Source organism: Notolepis coatsorum, assembly GCF_963971535.1.
Source record: "Notolepis coatsorum genome assembly, chromosome: 3".
Lineage (NCBI taxonomy): Eukaryota > Metazoa > Chordata > Actinopteri > Aulopiformes > Paralepididae > Notolepis > Notolepis coatsorum.
The window spans coordinates 168,255,842-168,281,425 of record NC_140167.1 but is presented as its reverse complement, the minus strand read 5'-3'; the positions used below and the strand labels follow the sequence as shown (position 1 = coordinate 168,281,425).

The window sequence follows — 25,584 nt, the reverse complement described above, 5'->3', positions numbered from 1 at the left end:
CACAACAGTGTGAACACCACAAATCACATGGAATCTGATCTTTTCAATTCTGATTTGGACCACTTTCATATGTGGTCCTAAATCAGATACAGGTCAGATGTCCTCGCAATGTGACCTCAGTCTGGTCTGAACTGTTATGTCAAAATTCATGCAGCGTTTATGTTTCTCTAGAGTCTAGAGACTGACATTCATCACAATTCTGTGGAGTCACTCTGTGAATACAGACATGGAAGACAGCTGTGATGGAGGTGGTCAGTGGATACAAACATGGAAGACAGCTGTGATGGAGGTGGTCAGTGGATACAAACATGGAAGACAGCTGTGATGGAGGTGGTCAGTGTGTTTGAAAGCATAATTGAAAGAGGACACTCTTTCACCTCCTCCTCACCACCATTATTATCTGCTCATGAATTATCTAGCCTCCACTGCGATTTATAGATTAAACCATAAACTGTGACGTCAGTGTCCTCCATGTTTACGTCCATCTTCGTTATTGCTCATTAGCACGTGCGGGTCAGTTCAGGAGCAGTGACCAGTTCACACTGGAATATGATATTGGCCACTTTTAAAAACATAACATGAACAGTCAAAATAAATCTGATCTGAGCAATACATCAGAATTGAGCACTAAGGCTTGCAGTGTGAACGCAGCCTTACACTGATTTTAAATGAACAATTTATGAACATTTATGTCATGAGTTAGGTATAGCCTCTGCAAAGTATCTCTCCCTTGCTCTCTCTCTCTCCCCCTCTCTCTCTCTCTCTCTCTCTCTCTCTCTCTCTCTCTCTCTCTCTCTCTCTCTCTCTCTCTCTCTCTCTCTCTCTCTCTCTCTCTCTCTCTCTCTCTCTCTCTCTCCTTCTCTCCCTCTCTCACTCTGTCCCAGGTGTCCTTCATGTCCATGGTGTTAACCTTTGGGATCCTCATCATTGTCATCACCAGAGCAGCTACATTAGGACCTCAGATGTACTGGACAGTAATACTCAGCATGTTAACCTTAACTTTAGTCATAGATGTAGTAGTAGTAGTAGTAGTAGTAGTAGTAGTAGTAGTAGTAGTAGTAGTAGTAGTAGTAGTAGTAGTAGTAGTAGTAGTAGTAGTAGTAGATGTTCAACATAGGTTGAACACGTCACATAAGAGTGCCGTATCTCTTAGCCGCCACTAGGGAAAGAGTGGCACTGTGAGTGAGTGAGTGAGTGAGTATGTGAATAAGTGAGTGACAGGGTATCTGCGGGGTCTTACATTTTATTTGTACAGGTATTACATTTTTTGGGGGGGCAGCCCGGGTGTCGGGAGATGAAATAAATAATTTTTGTGGGGCTACCGGGAGCTTTGTGCGTCTGGCGAGAGCTTGTATTGAACACGTGAGAATTTAAATTGACACTGCAGCCGCCAGCTCAGTGTCGCTATGTGTTTTGTTTTCTTTTGCTAGTATGGTCGTTATTATATATGTGATCCCGGACAATGGTAGCATATTAATCACACGGAATACGCTGTTCACAGGGACTACAGACCATGGCTGTAGCTAGCTTTATTGCCATAACAACGAACACCAAAGCGGCCTGAGCTGTCACCTTAAGAAGTGCTCGCCCTCCCCCTAGAGGGCAGGAGTAGGAATGGTGAGGTAGTCAAACACCCACAGCCACATACATCACACTCCTCCCCACTTAATTGTATTGCTGTCCCCACTTCCAAACCCGGTACCTAATATAGTGATAAAGTGCCCCGGAATGACCCCTCATAACACCAAAATACAATAGTGCAATAACCCCCATAGCCCAACTGAGTCTGTCAGAACATCCCGCTCATAATGTGAGGCGATCAGGGGGCCTAGTTACCCTCACCGGGTACCTCCTACTAGTCTCTGTGGATGTTCTGGTTGGCTCTGAGTCAGTTGCCTCAGTGTGCGTGACTGAGGGACCGGTTAGGGAGGACTCTTGTCCGCCCGCTGGGGAAACGGTCACTGGATCTGGCATCAGGACTGTCGCAGTTTGAGCCAATGGGGCCGGTGGTATTGGCTCCCCTGAAGTGAGTAGCATCGGGTCACATCGGGTCTGTTCTGTGTGGCGTTTCCAATGCCCCGAGCCGACCCCTCCTGGGAGACCACCACCCCCGGCATCCACTTATCCTCCCCCGTCTATAATCACGGACCAGCACCGGGTCTCCCGATGCAAAGTCCTTGTCTCTGGCGAACTGGGTTCTGCGACCCTGCTGGACTGAGCCTGATCCACTACCGCCACCACACTGGGTTTGAGGAGGTCAAGGCGGGAGCGGAGTCGGTGGCGAAGGAAAAGCACCGCAGGAGACTCATTAGTCGTGGAGTGGGGAGCATTTCTGTAGCTGAGCAGAAACGAATCCAGTCTGTGCTACTCGGGACGCTTTCAATGAGCGTTTTAGCGTCTGTACAAATCGCTCCGCTTGACCGTTCGTGGCCGGGTGAAAAGGAGCAGAGCGCATGTGCTTCACTCCATTTCCCTTGAGAAAAGACGCAAACTCATGTGAAATAAACTGCGTCCCATTGTCGCTAACCAGAACTTCTGGCAGTCCATGGCGACTGAACAACCCCTGTAGCACTTGAATAGTCTTAGTGGTTGTGGTGGAGCCCATCAGCTTCACTTCTGGCCACTTGGAGTGGGCATCCACCACCACCATAAACATATGACCCTCAAAGGGCCCTGCAAAGTCCACATGTATCCTCTGCCACGGAGTGCCTGGCCATGGCCAGGAGTGAAGTGGGGAGAGACCGGGAGATTTCTGGTTGCGCTGACATGACTGACACACTCTGGCCTGTTGCTCTATTTGAGCGTCAATCCCCGGCCACCAGATGTAACTACGAGCCACAGCTTTCATTTTAACTACTCCCGGGTGGCCTGCATGCAGCTCCTGTAGCAATTGGGGTCTTTTGGAGGCACAATCACCCGATTTCCCCACAACAAACACCCCTGTACCACTGAGAGTTCATCTCTTCTTGTGTAATAGGGAGTCAGTGCACTGTCCTGCCCTTGCGCCACAGGAAAGTGTCCTGACAAACTCATGTCCATCACCTGAGCGAGCACTGGATCATACCTCGTTTCCTTACGAATGTCAGTGCTGCATACTGGCAGTGATTCAAGGTGATGTATCAGTACGGTATCCACTGAACCTGGTTTGTCCTTATGTTCAACCGGCAGTGGCAGGCGTGAGAGGCCGTCTGCATTGCCATGTTCCGCCGCCCCCCTGTACTGAATCGTGTAGTTGTGAGCAGCTAATATTAGGGCCCATCGCTGTAGTCTTGCAGCCGGCATCGATGGGATAGCTTTACAGGGGCTCAATATTGTAGTCAGGGGCCTGTGGTCCGTGAGCAGGGTAAAATGGCGCCCGTACAGATAGGCGTGGAACTTGCGCACGCCAAATATGATCCCCAGGGCCTCCCTCTCAATCTGAGCATAATTTTGCTCTGCTTTATTCAATGTCCTGGAGGCAAACGCTATGGGCCTCTCTTGACCTCCCGGCATCACATGCGAAATCACCGCGCCCACACCATAGGGCGAGGCGTCACATGCCAGTACGATTGGCAGTTGGGGATTGTAATGTGTCAACACCTTCTCCGAGAGCAGTTGATCCTTAACCGAATCAGCCCGACTGCTCCTCCTCCTGCATTCCTGTGTGTTAGTTGGTTGGATCCACTACACTCCGGTTACTTACTACTGAACGAACGTGTTTTTGCGGACCTCCCAAACTTTCAAACTTTAGACTGTTTTTTTTCTTTTTACCATCTTTTAACCAGTGATCTTAACTGATCACTGTGACGTTTGCTCTTATCGTTTATACTGTTGGATTTATTGGTTTTATGTGACTTTACTGGACGTGACCTAAAGCTATCGGCGCTTGTTGTTGCCATAGCTACAGCTACACGCTACAGTACTCACAGTGCTGAGCTCCCCCGAGGAAATGGCTCCAACATCAGATGTCGCAGAGATGCGAACGGAACTGAAGAACATCGAGATACTAGTAGTGGATCTTCTCAAGCGTCAAACGGAGCTAATGTCCAAGCTGGCTAGCATGGAAAAAGCGGACGCAGGCCGCACCGGTAGTCCCTCCTGGGCGACAGTGGTGAGGGGCCGACGGAAGCTCTCCCTTCCTCTATATGATCCCTTTGAATCACCTCAACTATCAAACCGATTCAATCCTCTTTGTAGTGATTCCAGCCTCCTTGGCTCTCCTTCGCTTCCGTCTCCTGCTGCTAGTAGTGTAGCTTTGCTCAAAGACTATCCGATGATAGCTACTAGCCTAGCTACTAGCCAGGCTCCAAGCGAAGCTGCCAGGACGGCGGCCCTCTCCAGCTCACAACTCAACCATGGAAGTATATCTGCGCCCCGGAGCAGAAAGCGCTCTGCCCTGTTTGCTCTCGCATCGCCAAGCTCCCCAGACTCACGCGATGGGTCCGACTCCCCAAAGTTTAAACGCCCTCGTCTGCGGTGCTCTGCAGCCCATACCAGGATGATCATTCAAACGGCGAGTGTCATCGATGGAAATGCCGCTGTGAACGAGCCCTTCCACACGGCGCTGCTGCCCGACCAACCGTCTAACTCCGCCAGCAATGCAGACGCTACTCCTGCGGCTTTTCACCATAGAAACCTGGCCATCTACGACGGGGAATGCATCCAGGAACAGCCAGAGATCCTACTCATCGGAGATTCCATCACCAGGTTTTTGCAAATACCACACGGCATTACGTATTGTTTTTCCGGTTTAAAAGTTACTGACTTACTTGAGTGTACTCCCGAAATCATCGAGAGATATCCGTCCGCCCACACCGTTATTATTCATATCGGAGCAAATGACGTAATGGCTAGACAATCCGTTAAACTCCAATCTGACTTTGAATCACTAATACTCACTATTGAAAGCCTGGGTAAAATATGCATTGTGTCTGGCCCCATTCCATCCATAGGTCGTGGATCTGAGCGATTTAGCCGTCTGTTCTGGTTGCACAAATGGCTACAGACCCACTGTACTACTATAGGACTTTGCTATATAAATAACTTTGATCTGCTCTGGTCTAGGAAAGACCATTACAGACCCGATGGCATCCATCCAAACATATCAGGGGTAAATGTGCTAATACATAACGTCATACAAAGTATAGCATCACTGGCCTGACAACCAACCATATCTAGCTCTGTAGACTATATACAGAAGCAGCCTAAACTACAAAAAAACACGTTGAGTGCCATCCCGATTCTGATCACCAAAAGACTAATCAATTACTCATTATCACGTCCCATATGTAAATCTAACCTTATCAATATCAGTGTTCAACCACAGACTATCTCACACCCCACTACAGAACCCGTACAGCTAAAACTAGCACTGTTCAACGTTAGAGCGCTGAAACAAAAATCATTTCTGATAAATGAACTCATAGTAAAACATGGTGTACATTGTATGTTTTTAGTAGAGACATGGTTAGACAATATCACTGGTGTAGCAACACTGATTGAGACCTGCCCTTCCAATTTTAAATTCTATCAATCAAACAGACAGAGTGGGAGGGGAGGAGGAATAGCAGCAATCATCTCCACTCAATTTGTGTGCAATGATATTGACCTGGGAACATTTTTATCATTTGAATACCTTGCTATTGTATTGAAAACAGAAATGCCAGTAATATGTGTGACATTGTATCGACCACCAAGGTACTCGCCACTCTTCATACAGGAATTTTCAGAACTCATATCGATCTGCATTACCAGGTATGATAGAATCATTCTTAATGGAGATCTAAATATTCATATCAACAAAAAGGATGACCCCAGGGGTTGTGAGTTTCTGAACCTACTGGACAGTTTTGGACTGATGCAACATGTTCACGAGGCCACCCACCAACATGGCAACACTCTGGACCTACTAATAACAACAGGGCTAAACATTGAGAATATATCAGTAAAACAAATTCCAATTTCTGACCATTATTGTGTGTTCTATGGTACAAGCCTAATATTACATAAGACCAGAAGCGAATTCCTAGTTCACAGAAGGCTTCTGGACGCTAGAGCTGAAGCAAAATTCTCTAGTATGATGAAATCATACGACCAATGCAGTGAATCCTCCTTAAATCAGCAAGTGCAAAACTTCCACAGCACCTTGTCAACTGTGTTAGATACTGTTGCCCCTCTAAAGGTTAAAAAGGTAAAAACTGATAGAATCTCTCCATGGCTAAATAAAACCAATGTTAAAGATAACAAGAGAAAATGTAGGATAGCCGAGCGAAAATGGAGGAAACTCAAACTCACAGCTCACTTTAATTTATACAAAGACGCCATGGGCGCATACAATAAGGCAATACAACTTGCGAGAAAGGAATACTTTTCCAAAATGATCTCAGAAAATATGGGTAACTCCAGGGTACTTTTTTCCACCATTGACCGGCTGATTAACATACCACCCCCCCATATACCGCAGCAATCAGCCACAAAATGTGAAGAGTTCGCAGTTTTCTTTAATGAAAAAATATCATTGATTAGAGCAAGCATTACCGCTGATATGGATCTGGCTATGAGTGAAACCCCACCTGAGATAACTATGGGGGAATTCACATGTATTACATTACCTGACCTCTGTAAGATTGTCTCTGAGTGTAATTCCGCCACCTCCTGCCTCGATCCTATACCAACAGCATTTCTCAAGCGGGTGTTTGATAGTGTCTCAAATCATGTCCTTGAAATCATAAATATGTCTCTTCAAACAGGCACTTTTCCAGATGCATTTAAAACAGCTGTAGTAAAACCACTACTAAAGAAAACAAACTTAGATGTAAACGAACTAAAAAGCTATAGGCCAATATCGAACCTTCCATTTATCAGCAAGATATTAGAAAAGATAGTCTCAGTACAAATAAACTCCTTTCTCAAAGATAATAACATCATGGAGGAACTACAATCAGGTTTCAGAACAAATCACAGCACTGAAACTGCCCTTACCAAAATAGTTAGCGACCTCAGGCTAAACTCCGATGCTGGCAAAGTCTCAATTCTTGTCCTATTGGACCTTAGTGCAGCGTTCGATACGATTGACCATAATATCTTGATCAGTCGTCTAGAAAGACTGGTTGGCTTTTCCGATCATGTACTAAATTGGCTCATAACATACATTAAGGGGAGAAGGTTCTATGTTAAGCTTGGAGACAATGTATCCGAGGAACATGACAGCAATTTTGGAGTCGCACAAGGAAGCTGCCTTGGTCCATTACTCTTCTCACTATATATGCTGCCCCTCGGGGACATCATTCGAGACCACAATGTATGCTTCCATAGTTATGCTGATGATACACAACTATATATCTCCGCAGAACCAAATAACACTACAGCCATACAGTCCATTACAAATTGTCTGTTAGCAATAAACAAGTGGATGAACAATAACTTCCTAAAATTAAACGAAAGCAAGACCGAAATCCTATTGATCGGCCCAAAAGCGAAAAGGGAAGTGCTTTGTAAAAACCTGGGGAGTCTGTCATCCTATGTAAAGACTGAGGTTACAAGCCTAGGTGTCATCTTGGACTCAGACCTGACCTTTAAGTCTCATATAAATAAGGCCATGAAAACGTCATTCTTCCACCTAAGAAACATAGCGAAAGTAAGACCTTTCGTAAATAAAAAGGATGCAGAAAAACGTATTCATGCTTTTGTATCAAGTCGGCTTGACTATTGTAATGCACTGTTCACTGGTCTTCCCAAAGCAACCATTGGGAAGCTTCAGCTTATCCAAAACTCTGCAGCTCGATTACTAACTCATACAAGGAGAAGAGAACATATCACTCCAGTCCTGGCCACTCTGCACTGGCTTCCAATAACTCATAGAATTGATTTTAAGGTCCTTTTCCTAACATATAAAGCTCTTAATGAGCAAGGCCCAAAATACATAGCAAATTCCCTAGTTAGTTATCTGCCCTCAAGAACGCTACGGTCATCCACTACAGGTTTACTAGACACGCCCAGAAACCAAAAAAGGATAGGAAGTATGGCATTTGCCAACTATGCCCCAAAACTATGGAACACACTACCAACACACATCAGAAACGCCAGCTCTATACACATTTTTAAAGGAAAATTAAAAACGTACCTATACAGTCTAGCTTACAAATAGTTATGGCTTGGAAAAACCTGATGGATCCATGAGGCTAGGATAAGCCTTGTGGACCCAACTTTTTAGATGAAGGAACGGGTACATAGGAGACACGCCTCCAGTTTTTCAAAAGTTTTTGACACGCCTCAGCTTCTGAGCTGAAGGCGTGTTTTTGCGGACCTCCCAAACTTTCAAACTTTTTAGATGAAGGAATGGGTACAATAGGAGACACGCCTCCAGTTTTTCAAACGTTTTTGACACGCCTCAGCTTCTGAGCTGAAGGCGTGTTTTTGCGGACCTCCCAAACTTTCAAACTTTTTAGATGAAGGAATGGGTACAATAGGAGACACGCCTCCAGTTTTTCAAAAGTTTTTGACACGCCTCAGCTTCTGAGCTGAAGGCGTGTTTTTGCGGACCTCCCAAACTTTCAAACTTCTTAGATGAAGGAATGGGTACAATAGGAGACACGCCTCCAGTTTTTCAAAAGTTTTTGACACGCCTCAGCTTCTGAGCTGAAGCCGTGTTTTTGCGGACCTCCCAAACTTTCAAACTTTAGACTGTTTTCTTTATACGTTTTTCTTTTTCTTTCTTTCTACCACAAGACGCGGCCACTGATGGGTCCATGGGACTTGGATAAGTCCTGTGGACCCAACTCTGGCCACTGACGACGAGAAGGCCTACCGGGAGGAGGTGGAGGTACTGGAACGCTGGTGCCAGGACAACAGCCTGCTCCTGAACATTGGCAAAACCAAGGAACTGATCGTGGATTATAGGAGAGGACAGCAGGAGACACACACACCACTGATGATAAACGGGGCTACCGTGGACAGGGTGAGCAGCTTCAAGTACCTGGGGGTCCACATCTCAGAGGACCTGACATGGTCAACACACATAGGCACAGTAGTAAAGAAGGCGAAACAGCGTCTCTACCACCTGAGACAGTTAAGGAAGTTCAGAGTATCGGGGAAGATACTCCAGTCCTTCTACTCAGGAGCTGTAGAGAGCATCCTGACCGGAAACATCACTGCCTGGTATGGAAACAGCACGGCACAGGACAAGAAGGCCCTACAGAAAGTGGTGCGCTCAGCCGAGCGTACCACGGGTATTGCACTACCCCCCCTGCAGGTTCTATACAACAAGAGGTGCAAATCCAGAGCCTGCAGGATAATGAAAGACCCTCACCACCCCAATAACAGCCTGTTTCAGCTGCTGAGGTCAGGCAGACGCCTGCAAATCCCAGCTACTAGGACAGAGCGGCTTAGGCTCAGCTTCTTCCCCCAGGCCATCAGAGCCATGAACAATGTACATTGAGTGCTCAGAACATTGAACTGTCCACACACAAGCACACATGAACACACACACGACACGCACACTGTGCACGCTCACACACGAGCAGCCACTTAACACTTTAACATGAGCGGGCACACACTCATGTCGCACACACGCACACTTATGGCCAAAGGAAAGGACACTTTAAATTAGAATAACAGGAACAGTGTATTGCACTACCAAAGCTAACTAGCATGTCACACATGCGCTGTAAATAACTATGTACAGATACCGAGATGTCACTCCATGTTACCTGCTATCTGTTACTGCACAATGTTGTTTCTTCTTTTGATTCTATTATATGTACCACTGTATTGCACATCGTTGCGGGCAAGACCACCCGCATTTCATTGTATACCTGTATGCCGTGACAATTAAAACTCTTGACTTGACTTGACTTGACCACATGAGCGAACGGGTACATACGCACACAATACACGGCCACTGATGGATCCATGGGACTTGGTAAAGCACTATGGACCCAACTATGACCACTGATAAAAACGTAACTACACTAGTATTATAAGACCTAAACATTGCTACCTACCATACAAGTGCATTGGTTTAGTGCACTTCCGGTTGCCACTGAGCGGAAATGTTTGTGCGGACCTGTTCTCCCAAACTGGTAAGCAAATGACTGTTTTTACGTTATTTTCATTTTTACGTTACTATTATTATTATTATTTTTTTTTTTTTAAACATTGATCTTAACTGATCACTATGACTTTATTGCTTTTATCGTTATATATGCCTATAATTGTGTACAGCACTTTGAGCTACATGACATGTATGAAAGGTGCTTTATAAATACTTACTTACTTACTTACTTACTTAGCTGCGCAGAATGCCTTCCCACACTCCTGTGACCATTTCCATGGTGTCCCCTTGTGTAGTAACGCGTGCAGGGGGCTGAGTGTCGTTGCCATGGCCCGTATCCGGCAGGCCGGAAGAAATTAATCGGCCCAAGTCCGGTTGCCGGAATCGGTCAAGTAGGCGGCAATGACTGACTGGCCGATTCCGGCCCGAGTACACTGGGCCAGGTCCGGGGTTGCCGGAAGCGGTGAACGTCCGGAATTGGCGGAATCGGCCCAGTAGGCGGCAATGACTGACTGGCCGATTCCGGCCCGAGTACACTGGGCCAGGTCCGGGGTTGCCGGAAGCGGTGAACGTCCGGTTGCCTAAAGCAGCCCAGATGCGGCCCAAACACACTGGGCCAGGTCTGGTTGCCCGAAGCCTAGCCGACACTGCCAATGCAATGGTACTACACAGTAAATTCCGCAGAGTACATTTGACTCAAACTGAGTACATTTGATTCAAACTGAGTAAAGAAATTTTACTCAGTTTGAGTGAAATGTACTCAGTTTGAGTCAAATTTACTTTGCGGAATTTACTGTGTACCCAGTATTCTGCCAGAGCTACTCCACTATCTGCCTATGACCATACATTACCGGAAATACAGTAGGAAATGGTTGATTAGTAATACAATGCCACATATTTAAGGACCCTTCCCTTTACCAATGGAGTATTGGCATGTCCCTCATTGAAAAATTCAGAAGTTTACATGCTGTCTCCTACCTCACTGAAATATATTCTCAGTGTATGTGCACATTGTACACAATATACACCATTCTGCAGTGAAGCTCAAATATCAAGTAAAGTAACAATTACCCCCATACATGCTACTTTTTCCAGTTAAAAATGACAACTTGAATAGATATTTAAACATTTATTAACAAAAAATATCACATCCTCCTCTCTGAACCCAACGACAAAGCCTCCAATGAAATGAACCCATTGTTCCCCTGCAACAGCTTCTCCCACAGGGGATCTTTGATTAAACACCTGCTATCAGAAGAATATAGATTATAGACAGTCAGAAAAAAAGTTCACTGTTTACTACTTAAGTACATTTAAAAGTAGAAACTTTGACTTTTACTCAAGTGTGTACTTTCACTTAAACTTTCATGTTAGTCTAGCTTAGCAACATTTTTTAGGAGAATTAATACAAAAACCGAGTGATATGGCCGTTCAGTTGTAAATGAAAGCCTGCATTTAGTAAGACGTTGTTTATAAATGTCTTTTGGTTTGGTTATGAATGAATGACAGCATCTCTATAGCACAGCTCTATTACTAGGACATGAAGTGCTTTGGAATGACTGCATACATCTTTCACAACGGGTGGCCCCAGCAGGAATCAAACCCCTAACCGTGACAGTGTTAGTGCCATGCTCGGAGTGCCAAGCACAAGACCCCAATGTTATGCGGGGCTCTGCTCATAGGCGGGCGGCTCGTGGCGTGGCTCGTAGTCCTGGTAGTCCTGGTTGTAGAAGCAACCGTCGCCCTCCATGGAGACCCCCCTCCTCCCGCGTCACCCCAGCGAGGTGGCGGGTGGCGACCCTGACGAGGTGAGCCATGGTGGGGTGGCAGGGGGCCGGCAGGGGGAGGCCCCTGGCCCTGGGGGGGGCTCCGGAGAAAAGCGCCAGGGGGCCGGGCCGGGAGGCGCCCCTGGGGCACCCCGGGAGGCGTGGGCATAGCCTTACGGACCACGGGGAATAGGTGACGTGGGACCATGGGGGAATAGGTGACGTGGGGGCGTAGCGTGGCGGGGGTCTGGGGGAGCTGTCGCCGGCCCCGGCGAGGCGTGCTGGTCCCCGACGTGGAGGGGACGGGACTTCCACTCACCGAACTACTGCCCTACACGAAAAGTGAAAAAGGCAAATAAAAAGAACGAACCACAAATTCAACGACAGAAGAGAAGAGGATGAGATAGAGAGAGAGAGAGAAGAGAGAGAGAGAGAAGAGAGAGAGAGAAGAGAGAGAGAAGAGAGAGAAGGAAAGCAAGATAACAAAATACAACAAGAGCCACAGTATGGAAGCAAATGAGTGACAGAAGTATTTGAATTTGATCAGACACCGAATTTATAGCATTGAAAATAATTACTTTGAAAACATGTATCTGAATTGAATTTATAGCATTGAAAATTACTTTGAAAACATGTATCTGAATTTTTTCAGACACCGAATTTATAGCATTGAAAATAATTACTTTGAAAACATGTATCTGATTTTTGAATTTTTTCAGACACCGAATTTATAGCATTGAAAATAATTACTTTGAAAAATGTATCTGAATTTTTTCAGACACCGAATTTATAGCATTGAAAATAATTACTTTGAAAATCACGTATCTGAATTTTTGTGCTCCGAATTTACCTATGTGAAATAAAAATTCAATGTAAAAAATTCGAATGTATAATAAAATTCAATGTAAAAAATTCGATGCATAATTGCGGTGTATAAAATTCAATGTAAAAAATTCGATGCATAATTGCGGTGTATAAAATTCAATGTAAAAAATTCGATGCATAATTGCGGTGTATAAAATTCAATGTAAAAAACCATCATCCGGGCTACCCAGACAGGATAAGCAATCAAGCCTGGATGCAATCGAATTGACTTCTGGCCTATCACTGCACGGCTTTGTCAGTCATGTGATCACACCAACCCGGGAGAAAGATGGCGGTATATATACATACGTTGGGGAGAGAATATACATACGGTGGGGAGGAGACTGTACATTAGGAGGGGGTGGGTGGGAGAGAAATATACATACGGTGGGGAGAGAATATATACATACGGTGGGGAGGAGACTGTACATTAGGAGGGGGTGGGAGAAAATATATACATACGGTGGGGAGACTGTACATTAGGAGGGGGTGGGTGGGAGAGAAATATACATACGGTGGGGAGAGAATATATACATACGGTGGGGAGGAGACTGTATATTAGGAGGGGGTGGGAGAGAAATATACATATGGTGGGGAGAGAATATATACATACGGTGGGGAGGAGACTGTACATTAGGAGGGGGTGGGAGAGAATATATACATACGGTGGGGAGGAGACTGTACATTACGAGGGGGTGGGAGAGAAATATACATATGGTGGGGAGAGAATATATACATATGGTGGGGAGAGAATATATACATACGTGGGGAGGAGACTGTACATTAGGAGGGGGTGGGTGGGTGGGAGAGAAATATACATACGGTGGGGAGAAGACTGTACATTAGGAGGGGGTGGGAGAGAAATATACATATGGTGGGGAGAGAATATATACATATGGTGGGGAGAGAATATATACATACGGTGGGGAGGAGACTGTACATTAGGAGGGGGTGGGTGGGTGGGAGAGAAATATACATATGGTGGGGAGAGAATATATACATACGGTGGGGAGGAGACTGTCTATTATATGTATATTTCTCTCCCACCCACCCCCTCCTAATGTACAGTCTCCTCCCCACTGTATGTATATATTCTCTCCCCATCATATGTATATATTCTCACCCCACCGTTCTCTTGGTGTAAAAAGTTTAAGACCAGGGTGAGGCCAGGCTATGGAGGGCTTTGAAGGTGAGGAGTAGTGTTTTGAAGTTAATGCGTTCCTTGATCGGGAGCCAGTGGAGGGAGTGGAGGACAGGAGTGATGTGTTCGCGGGACCGGGTGTTAGTGAGGAGGCGGGCAACTGAGTTTTGCACCATCTGCAGTTTATGGAGGGAGCGGGAGGTGATGCCAGTGAGGAGAGAGTTACAGTAGTCCAGGAGGGAAAAGATGAAGGCGTGTATGAGGGATTCAGCAGCAGGGGGTAGAGGCAGTGACGGATTTTGGCAATGTTGCGGAGGTGAAAATATGAAGTTTTGACAATGGAGCGGACATGGGGTCAAATGAGAGGGTGGGGTCGAGGATGACACCGAGGTTGCGGACTAGGGGGGAGGGGGTGATGGTGGAGTCATTGATGGTGAGTGTGATGTAATACAATAATTTATACTAGGGGTGGACGGTATGGTCTAAAATGTATATCACGGTATAATTTGAAGCATAGACGGTAACGGTATATATCACGGTATCATCGTTTTTGATAAAAAAAAAATATTTTATATAATTTTTTTTTATTTTTTTTATAAAATATATATATTATATAATTAGACTTGTACTTGTATTATCTGCGAGACATCGCCACCACGCAACAAGCTCCACTGTCTGTGTGTACTCTAGTAGCCTCCAGCTATGGCCAGGATTCTCCGGAGCTGCAGCTGGACCTATACTCGAGTAGCCTCGAGCAGAGCTACGGCCAGGATTCTCCGGCGCTGCACCTGGACCCTATTATATTGGAATAACGTTAGCAAGCCCTCAGCTCGAATACGCATCGAATCAGTGTTATAAGACATTGATATCAGGAGCTATCCGGCTAAGCCGGATATATAACGTTAATACAACGCCTCAGTGAATTATTTAGTTCAATGGGACATTTCGTTTTGAACGGTGAACTAACTCGCGTTAACGTGAGCTAACGGCTAACAGGTAGCACACACACGTCTCTCTCTACTAGACTTTGTGGAGCGTTTGTTGATGTCAGGAGCTATCGGTAGCTGGCCGACTAGATACCGTTCGGTTAGACAATGCCTCATCATGTATTAAACTAAAAGTGAATAGTTGACTGGGTCATTTTGTAACGGTAGCTAAGCTAACGTTAGCTCAGGGAGACGCCGCCGACAGCTGAGCTCCCGTGTCCCGTCCCACTAGACTACTAGATCCGTGTTTACATGCGTGCGGTAGGGGCTGGCACGCCCACTGCGCGAAGCCTCCTAAATAACTTTTTCCAGTTCGCACATATCTATTATCTATGACTAATTCTATCTATTTTTAGGGGCAAATGCGAGTGAAATAGTCGCGCTGTGGTTACATGACGTCATTGGTATTTTAGAGCTGCACTACCGGTTTAGACGGTATAGTCAAAATCCATACCGTAGAGCAAATTCATACCGTTTATACCGTATACCGTTTATACCGTCCACCCCTAATTTATACTGTAGCATTACAAACCATTTGACAGCCAGGTCCTGCACCTTCGTTCTTGTCCTCTAGGAGCCATCGCAGCATGGCCAAGACCTTCCTCATCCAGCATACTGTCCTTCTGAAGCTCTGAAGTCATTAGTGGCCATGAACCTAGAGAGAGAGAGCGAGAATACGTTAGTAGATAGTCTAAGGCCAGTGATTCTCAATATTATTTTGCATATCTAGGACCTCTAATTTAGTCCACGTCATGCACATCTACATACAATATACTGTAGCATTACAAACCATTTGACAGCCAGGTCCTGCACCTCCGTTCTTGTCCTCTAGGAGCCATCGCAGCATGGCCAAGACCTTCTTCATCCAGCATACTGTCCTTCTGAAGCTCTGAAGTCATTAGTGGCCATGAACCTAAAGAGAGAGAGCGAGAATACATTAGTAGATAGTCTAAGGCCAGTGATTCTCAATATTATTTTGCATATCTAGGACCTCTAATTTAGTCCACGTCATGCACATCTACATACAATATACTGTAGCATTACAAACCATTTGACAGCCAGGTCCTGCACCTCCGTTCTTGTCCTCTAGGAGCCATCGCAGCATGGCCAAGACCTTCCTCATCCAGCATACTGTCCTTCTGAAGCTCTGAAGTCATTAGTGGCCATGAACCTAAAGAGAGAGAGCGAGAATACGTTAGTAGATAGTCTAAGGCCAGTGATTCTCAATATTATTTTGCATATCTAGGACCTCTAATTTAGTCCACATCATGCACATCTACATACAATATACTGTAGCATCCATCAACACAGGATGACTCTTTCCAGCTGTTGAAAAGAAAGTCCAAGATTGAAAAGTATATACAGTCACACACACAATAAAACATTTTATACATCACTTACAAGCATGACCACTTGAAGATCTTGAAGACTTGGTAGATCTTGACCGTCTTGGGAGAGAGAGAGAGAGAGAGAGAGTGAGAGAGAGAGAGAGAAGGCATTACAGGATGACTCTTTGAAAATGATGTCCCAGATTAAAAAGTATATATTATATATACACAGTCACACACACAATAAAAACCATGACCACTTGAAGTATACCGGTAGTTGTTATTGAGCTGTCTTCTGCTTTCATGTCATTGTTGAGAGACAGCACTGTAACAGTATTTGCTACATTAACAATGAAATTATATATTTTATAATTAAATTAAACCATGAAAGATCTGCGTGATATGCATTGGTTAGCTAACGTCAGTATTCTACAGTCTAGGCCTGCTAGCAGTAGTGCTTGTAGTTTACAGATCCCGCCAGTTTCATAATATCGAGCAAATAACGTTACAGTAGACTAGTCACTGAAACACAGACTAAACAGCATTTATATCAGCAGCATGCATTACTTATAAATAATAAAATATATGTGTTGCACAATTACCTGAGATGAGAACAGTTAGTGACAACGTGAGGCTCTGCCTGTAGCAGTGTATGTAGTCTAGTAGCTAACGTGAGCTCGCGCTACACTCAGTGTATGTAGCCTATAGTAGCTAACGTGAGCTTGCGCTACACTCAGTGTATGTAGCCTATAGTAGCTAACGTGAGCTCGCGCTACACTCAGTGTATGTAGCCTATAGTAGCTAACGTGAGCTCACGCTACACTCAGTGTATGTAGCCTATAGTAGCTAACATGAGCTTGCGCTACACTCAGTGTATGTAGCCTATAGTAGCTAACGTGAGCTCACGCTACACTCAGTGTATGTAGCCTATAGTAGCTAACGTGAGCTCGCGCTACACTCAGTGTATGTAGCCTATAGTAGCTAACGTGAGCTCACGCTACACTCAGTGTATGTAGCCTATAGTAGCTAACGTGAGCTTGCGCTACACTCAGTGTATATAGCCTATAGTAGCTAACGTGAGCTCGCGCTACACTCAGTGTATGTAGCCTATAGTAGCTAACGTGAGCTCGCGCTACACTCAGTGTATGTAGCCTATAGTAGCTAACGTGAGCTCGCGCTACACTCAGTGTATGTAGCCTATAGTAGCTAACGTGAGCTCACGCTACACTCAGTGTATGTAGCCTATAGTAGCTAACGTGAGCTCGCGCTACACTCAGTGTATGTAGCCTATAGTAGCTAACGTGAGCTCACGCTACACTCAGTGTATGTAGCCTATAGTAGCTAACGTGAGCTCGCGCTACACTCACTGAAACAGACTAAACAGCACTCATTTATATTAGCGGTATTACTTATAAATAATCAAAAATATCTGCATAAATTACCTGAGATGAGAAGAAATGCAACCGTGTCATACTGGTCTGGTCTGACTGTGCCGCGCGCGTCAATTCAAAATTTCAAAAACCACAATGCATTGTGGGGATCCCCCCCCACAATGCAACGCAGCTGTTAGTCAGTGTTGCCAAATGACAATTATTATTTATATTATTTTATATAAGTTACTCAATCAACTTGCTTTATGCCTACAATCTCTCTGACAAATCTCAGTGGCACAAGAATAACTTAAAATAATACTAATAATAATAATAATAATAGCTCTCTTTTCAAGTAAAATAATATGAAATAATGTTCGAATTAATACATCTTGTGTAGAAAATCCAGCTTTAACAAATTATTTCTCTATCTTTTCAATGTAAATAATAAATCAGTAACCTCACAAAGATACTAATCTAATTATCTTTAAAGTGCACTATGCAGTTTTGGATTTGTACATTTGCATATGAACATGACATTTCGGTGGGTTTTGAGCAGTTTTTTGAATGAGTCCAGAGTTGGGGCGTTGCGGAGTTCAGCGAGGAGGGAGTTCCAGAGGGTGGGAGCTGCCACACTGAATTATAGGGTGACTTTTTGATAATTACATTATTTGAATAGCCTAAAATATCATTTTTATTGTAGCATAAAGTGTATACATGAATTGGCATAAATCTGGTCTAGAATAGCCTAATAGATATTTATGTTAAATTGTTTATTATTATTGTTTAGAATGACTACTGCAACGGAGTCCTGTTCGGGGTACCCAGCAAAGCCCTGGACAGGCTCCAGTATGTACAGAACTCAGCTGCCAGGGTTCTCACTCACACCAAGCCCTAGCTGGCAGCACATCACCCCCACCCTCATCCACCTCCACTGGCTCCCAGTCAAGTTCCTGATCTCTTTTAAACTCCTGCTCCTTACCTACAAGTCCCTCCATGCCCTCCCCCCCCCCCGATACCTGTCTGATCTCCTCCACCATCCCGGAATATTGACAAAACCATGTTTGGTAATTTACTGTACATTGGAGGGGGTTGGGTTAGGACATTTACAGGGGCCAGTTTCGAATTGCAGTCTCCCGTAGGTGTTCTTTGAGAGTGGTTTTGAAAGTGTGACTTGGAGACTTGTGTGACTTGGAGACTTGTGTGACTTGGAGACTCGTGTGACTTGGAGACTTGTGTGACTTGTGTGACTTGGAGACTTGTGTGACTTGGAGACTCGTGTGACTTGTGTGACTTGGAGACTTGTGTGACTTTTGTGACTTGGAGACTTGTGTGACTTGGAGACTCGTGTGACTTGTGTGACTTGGAGACTTGTGTGACTTGGAGACTCATGTGACTTGGAGACTTGTGTGACTGGGAGACTCGTGTGACTCGTGTGACTTGGAGACTTGTGTGACTTGGAGACTCGTGTGACTTGGAGACTCGTTTGACTTGGAGACTCATGTGACTTGGAGACTCGTGTGACTTGGAGACTTGTGTGACTTGTGTGACTTGGAGACTTTTGTGACTTGGAGACTTGTGTGACTTGGAGACTCGTGTGACTTGTGTGACTTGGAGACTTGTGTGACTTGGAGACTCGTGTGACTTGGAGACTTGTGTGACTGGGAGAATCGTGTGACTCGTGTGACTTGGAGACTTGTGTGACTTGGAGACTCGTGTGACTTGTGTGACTTGTGTGACTTGGAGACTCATGTGACTTGGAGACTTGTGTGACTGGGAGACTCGTGTGACTTGGAGACTCGTGTGACTTGTGTGACTTGGAGACTTGTGTGACTTGGAGACTCGTGTGACTTGGAGACTTGTGTGACTTGGAGACTTGTGTGACTTGGAGACTCGTGTGACTTGTGTGACTTGGAGACTCATGTGACTTGGAGACTTGTGTGACTTGGAGACTTGTGTGACTTGGAGACTTGTGTGACTTGTGTGACTTGGAGACTTGTGTGACTTGGAGACTTGTGTGACTTGGAGACTCGTGTGACTTGTGTGACTTGGAGACTTGTGTGACCTGGAGACTCGTGTGACTCGTGTGACTTGGAGACTTGTGTGACTTGGAGACTTGTGTGACTTGGAGACTCGTGTGACTTGTGTGACTTGGAGACTTGTGTGACTTGGAGACTCGTGTGACTTGGAGACTTGTGTGACTTGTGTGACTTGGAGACTTGTGTGACTTGGAGAGTCGTGTGACTTGGAGACTTGTGTGACTTGGAGACTCGTGTGACTTGTGTGACTTGGAGACTCATGTGACTTGGAGACTTGTGTGACTTGTGTGACTTGGAGACTTGTGTGACTTGGAGACTCGTGTGACTTGTGTGACTTGGAGACTTGTGTGACTTGTGTGACTTGTGTGACTTGGAGACTTGTGTGACTTGGAGACTCGTGTGACTTGTGTGACTTGGAGACTTGTGTGACTTAGAGACTCATGTGACTTGGAGACTCGTGTGACTTGGAGACTTGTGTGACTTGGAGACTCGTGTGACTTGTGTGACTTGGAGACTTGTGTGACTTGGAGACTCGTGTGACTTGGAGACGTGTGTGACTTGGAGACTCGTGTGACTTGTGTGACTTGGAGACTTGTGTGACTTGTGTGACTTGGAGACTTGTGTGACTTGGAGACTCGTGTGACTTGTGTGACTTGTGTGACTTGGAGACTCATGTGACTTGGAGACTTGTGTGACTGGGAGACTCGTGTGACTTGGAGACTCGTGTGACTTGTGTGACTTGGAGACTTGTGTGACTGAGACTCATGTGACTGTGAGACATGTGTGACTTGGAGACTCGTGTGACTTCTGTGACTTGGAGACTTGTGTGACTTGGAGACTCGTGTGACTTGTGTGACTTGGAGACTTGTGTGACTTGGAGACTCATGTGACTTGGAGACTTGTGTGACTTGGAGACTTGTGTGACTTGGAGACTCGTGTGACTTGTGTGACTTGGAGACTTGTGTGACTTGGAGACTCGTGTGACTTGGAGACGTGTGTGACTTGGAGACTTGTGTGACTTGTGTGACTTGGAGACTTGTGTGACTTGTGTGACTTGGAGACTTGTGTGACTTGGAGACTCGTGTGACTTGTGTGACTTGGAGACTTGTGTGACTTGGAGACTTGTGTGACTTGGATACTTGTGTGACTGGGAGACTCGTGTGACTTGGAGACTCGTGTGACTTGTGTGACTTGGAGACTTGTGTGACTGAGACTCATGTGACTGTGAGACTTATGTGACTGGGAGACTCGTGTGACTTGTGTGACTTGGAGACTTGTGTGACTGAGACTCATGTGACTGTGAGACTTGTGTGACTGGGAGACTTGTGTGACTCGGAGACTCGTGTGACTGGGAGACTCGTGTGACTTGTGTGACTGGGAGACTCGTGTGACTTGTGTGAATACACAGGTCACAACATGTTTACAGGAACGTTTGGGAGTTGTATTTTGATTGTATATTTCCTGACTGTAGTGAACTAGGCTAGCTAAGCTGCATGTTAGCCTAGCACAATGAATGGAAGCGGACATGACTGGGTAGCCTTCGGGAGAGGTGTTAGTTGGACAATGCCTAGGCTAACCAGTCATGCCCGCTTCCATTCATTGTGCTAAGCTAGGCTATCATTGTGCTAAGACTGAGCGAATTTTCCAAAATGTTGGCGTGTTCCTTTAAACTATAAAGTTAGCTGTATAAAGTTGTCTATAAAACACTTAATATTACATTAGATGATATGTGTACTTATATAAGCAGATAATTTTCTGCAGAAATGTGCCTCTAATTTAATGTGTTTCAGATGTACTCATGTATGGGATGCATGACTTTCATGTTCAGTTTTACTGTAAAAGGTAATGTACAATTAGCAATTCTGTATATTGGGCTAAACCTTTCTGAAGCAGAGACTTAGTTAGTAGCTCCCCTGTTAGCCTCTTTAGCTCCCATGTTAGCTCCCCTGTTAGCTCCCCTGTTAGCTCCCCTGTTAGCCTCTTTAGCTCCCCTGTTAGCTCTCCTGTTAGCCTCTTTAGCTCCCCTGTTAGCTCCCCTGTTAGCCTCTTTAGCTGCGGCTGTTAGCTCCCCTGTTAGCTCTCCTGTTAGCCTCTTTAGCTCCCCTGTTAGCTCCCCTGTTAGCCTCTTTAGCTGCGGCTGTTAGCTCCCCTGTTAGCTCCCCTGTTAGCCTCTTTAGCTCCCCTGTTAGCTCTCCTGTTAGCCTCTTTAGCTACCCTGTTAGCTCCCCTGTTAGCCTCTTTAGCTGCGGCTGTTAGCTCCCCTGTTAGCTCCCCTGTTAGCCTCTTTAGCTCCCCTGTTAGCTCTCCTGTTAGCCTCTTTAGCTCCCCTGTTAGCTCCCCTGTTAGCCTCTTTAGCTGCGGCTGTTAGCTCCCCTGTTAGCTCCCCTGTTAGCCTCTTTAGCTCCCCTGTTAGCTCCCCTGTTAGCCTCTTTAGCTCCCCTGTTAGCTCTTCTGTTAGCCTCTTTAGCTCCCCTGTTAGCTCCCCTGTTAGCCTCTTTAGCTGCGGCTGTTAGCTCCCCTGTTAGCTCCCCTGTTAGCCTCTTTAGCTCCCCTGTTAGCTCTCCTGTTAGCCTCTTTAGCTCCCCTGTTAGCTCCCCTGTTAGCCTCTTTAGCTGCGGCTGTTAGCTCCCCTGTTAGCTCCCCTGTTAGCCTCTTTAGCTCCCCTGTTAGCCGAATCTGGGTTTAACATGATTTGTGGAGCTCCCTGTGTTGTGGTCGTGGTATTCACTGACCTTTGGGAAGTATTTTGACATGTACACCGGGTACCTTGGTCGTGTAGTGTATCTTGTAGACCAGGCCCATTGCAAGTTGCTGTACTCTGTCGTCTACTAGCCATCCTAGGTTGTCAAAGTGGGCAGGGGTGAGGTGGGTTCTAGGAGTAAGGTCAAGCAGTAGTCTGACCAGTGTGTTTTGTTATGTTTGTGTAGCAGGGTGGATTCCCTACTTTATGAGAGTAGATGTACACACTGTCACCAGCGGTAGGGGGGAACGCAGCAGATCTGAGTCCAACTGAATCCCCGACTTTAGTGCAGGAGTGGAGCTTTAGCAGAGGGAGTGGATGGGGCCTAGGATTTACTAACCTAGGTGTAGTGTGCTGGTCCAGCTTTAACAAATGATCTCTGTATCTTTTCAATGTAAATAATAAATCAGTAACCAGTATTGTTATGTTAGCGTACTGAGCTGCGGTTAAATGCCTTAACCACAGTTGTTATGTTAGCTACTGAGCTGCTGGTTAAAGGCCTTAACTACAGTGTTGTTATGTTAGCTACTGAGCTGCTGCAGGCCTTAACCAGTATTATGTTAGCTATGAGCTGCTAACTATAGAGGCCATAACCACAGTATTACATATACTCTTGTTAGCTTTATGAGGCTACATCAACATCCTATGAGTGCAGCTATAATGTTAGCTTTATGAGGCTACATCAACATGCAGGCTCCTATGAGTGCAGCTAATGTTAGCTTTATGAGGCTACATCAACATCCTATGAGTGCAGCTATAATGTTAGCTTTATGAGGCTACATCAACATGCAGGCTCCTATGAGTGCAGCTAATGTTAGCTTTATGAGGCTCTGCCCCCCCCCCTCCACTCCTCTAACACCCACCTCGCTCTGCCCCCCCCTCCACTCCTCTAACATTTTATTTATTAATTTTATTATTATTATTTTATTTGTTGCCATTAAAATAATAGGCAAGCATAGGGCTAAAACATTTTCATAAACAATAATATAATTTTTTGTTATTTGGTTATAATAAGGGCTTTTCTATGCATTTGTCTGATTGATTGATTGATTGATTGAAAGCTTTATTGACAGACTGCAGAGTGGGTACAGTACAGCTGTATTCACTTGTTGCGGTGGTCTCAACGGAACAATTTTGATTGACAGTCGATTCTGCCAATCACACCGCTGTTGTGTGTGGGGGCGGCGTCGCTTGACTGAAACTTCGGCTCTTCCCCGGCAACCATTGCCGGGCCAGAGCCGGTTTATCTTTGGCGAGCCCGAGTCGGCTCTGCCCCGGCAACCATTGCCGGGCCAGAGCCGGTTTATCTTTGGCGAGCCCGAGTCGGCTCTGGCACGGCAACCATTGCCGGGCCAGAGCCAGTTTATCTTTGGCGAGCCCGAGTCGGCTCTGGCACGGCAACCATTGCCGGGCCAGAGCCGTTTATCTTTTGCGAGCCCGAGTCGGCTCTGCCCCGGCAACCAGAGCCGGGCCAGAGCCGGTTTATCTTTGGCGAGCCCGAGTCGGCTCTGCCCCGGCAACCAGAGCCGGGCCAGAGCCGGTTTATCTTTGGCGAGCCGAGTCGGCTCTGGCACGGCAACCATTACCGGGCCAGAGCCGGTTTATCTTTGGCGAGCCGAGTCGGCTCTGGCACGGCAACCATTACCGGGCCAGATCCGGCTCATCGTTGGCGTGCCGTGCCGGACATGTGCCGAGTGTGCCGACCGGTAGCCGGAATCGGGCAGAGTATGCTGGCCACCTGGGATAGATGCTACTGGGAGAGAAAAACAAAAAAAAGAAAGACAAAAAACAATAATAGTATCAATCAGACCTATCTGTATCATGCACAAATATTTAGATACAAAGAAGTAAAGAAAGAACTAAAAACACAGAAAGAAAACTTCTCCAGCACGGCTGTGGCTGTGGAAGAACGTCATCAATGAGGTTATTTCACTCCTTTCCCCACCCCTGCCCATAATATTGTGGTAATTCTTGAGTAGTCTGACCTTCCGCAGCTGCGTCTCCCGTTCCCCACTCCCTCCCCCAGTTACCCACCCAGCCCCCGGGGGTCTCATTCACACCCATACATACCAGGACAGGGAGGGGGGGGGGGGGGGGGGGGATTAGAAAATAGGAATAAAATAACGATAAAAAATAGGGAAGTGCAGTTAGAGGTGTAAAGCTCTATCCTTTCTAAGTCTCTTCATTGATAGTCAGGGTATCGATGTGTTGCAGAAATGGTTGCCAGGTCACTTGGAATGTGTCAAGGGAGCTCTTTAGAGAGAATCTGATTCGCTCATGCTTAACGCAATGTAGTATCTCATGTATCCATCTGTTGTGGGTGGGGTAGGGTGTATCCACTTAAAGAGAATAAGTCTCCTAGCGAGGAGGGTAGTAAACGCCACAACTCGTTTTGCAGCCCTAGATATTATCGTAGGGGTATTCGGGATTCCGAAAAAGGCAGTGAGTGGATCTGGGTCTAACGCCACTCCCAGGACCCTACTCAGTGTATCGAATATTGTAGTCCAAAACTCTGTGAGTTTGGGGCACGTCCAAAACATGTGCATATAATCGGCTGGAGATTGTTTACATCTATTACACGCATCCGTTCTATCCGGGTATATCTTTGCTAACCTCGCATTGGTGTAGTGAACTCTATGCAGTATCCTACACTGCAGCAAACTGTGTCTTGCACATATAGAGGAAGTGTGTACCAGGTCTAGTATATGATCCCATTGTTCATCTGTAATGATAATTCCCAGATCCTCATCCCATTTGGCTTTCAGGGAGTCTAAGCAAGTTGGGTTCATCCAAAATATTTTATCATATAAAATTGAGACAAGCCCTTTCCGCCCGGTACCGAGCGATAGGAGAGGGTCAGTCCTAGGCCATGGTTAGACTAGTGTTTTTGTGGTCGTTTTTTGAATACGTTTGCTGTCCCTTTTACATAGAAATGCCGTTTTTGCCGGATACGTTGTGGCCCTACTGAAAACGCTAAATTGTGTTTCCGTTTTGGAGTAGCGCCAAAAACTCGCCGACAACATGTGTGTAATCTGCGCGGAGCCGTTTTTGCTCAACGCCCATGCGCAGTAGACTGTCAGACTGCAGTGTAACCTACAGCCTGGCCGAGGAGCAGCCCGCGCGCAGCACCGTGTATCTCTCCAGTCTGGGCTGTCTGTCTGTCTGTCTCGAGCAGCACCGAGCAGCAGAGCCCCCATGCCCTGCGCGCCTCATCTCTCCTGCCTCGAGCAGCACCGAGCATAATGCTGCCATAACGTTATTTCGCGAGCGACTGTACATTGTAACATTAACACAGCGCACCCTAACTGCTTGTGTATTCT

At 45.9% G+C, this 25,584-nt stretch overlaps 1 protein-coding gene across 1 annotated transcript in view; it reads left to right on the top strand.

Moving 5' to 3' along the window:
* The window catches only part of slc38a11 (solute carrier family 38 member 11), a gene marked incomplete at both ends in the record, with an annotated part of 124,163 nt that overhangs the window by 21,645 nt on the left and 76,934 nt on the right, over positions 1 to 25,584 (top strand). The window contains one exon of the mRNA XM_084311426.1: positions 885 to 964. Within this exon, the coding sequence (XP_084167552.1) occupies positions 885 to 964 (80 nt within the window). The remainder of the gene's footprint in view (positions 1 to 884; positions 965 to 25,584) is intronic.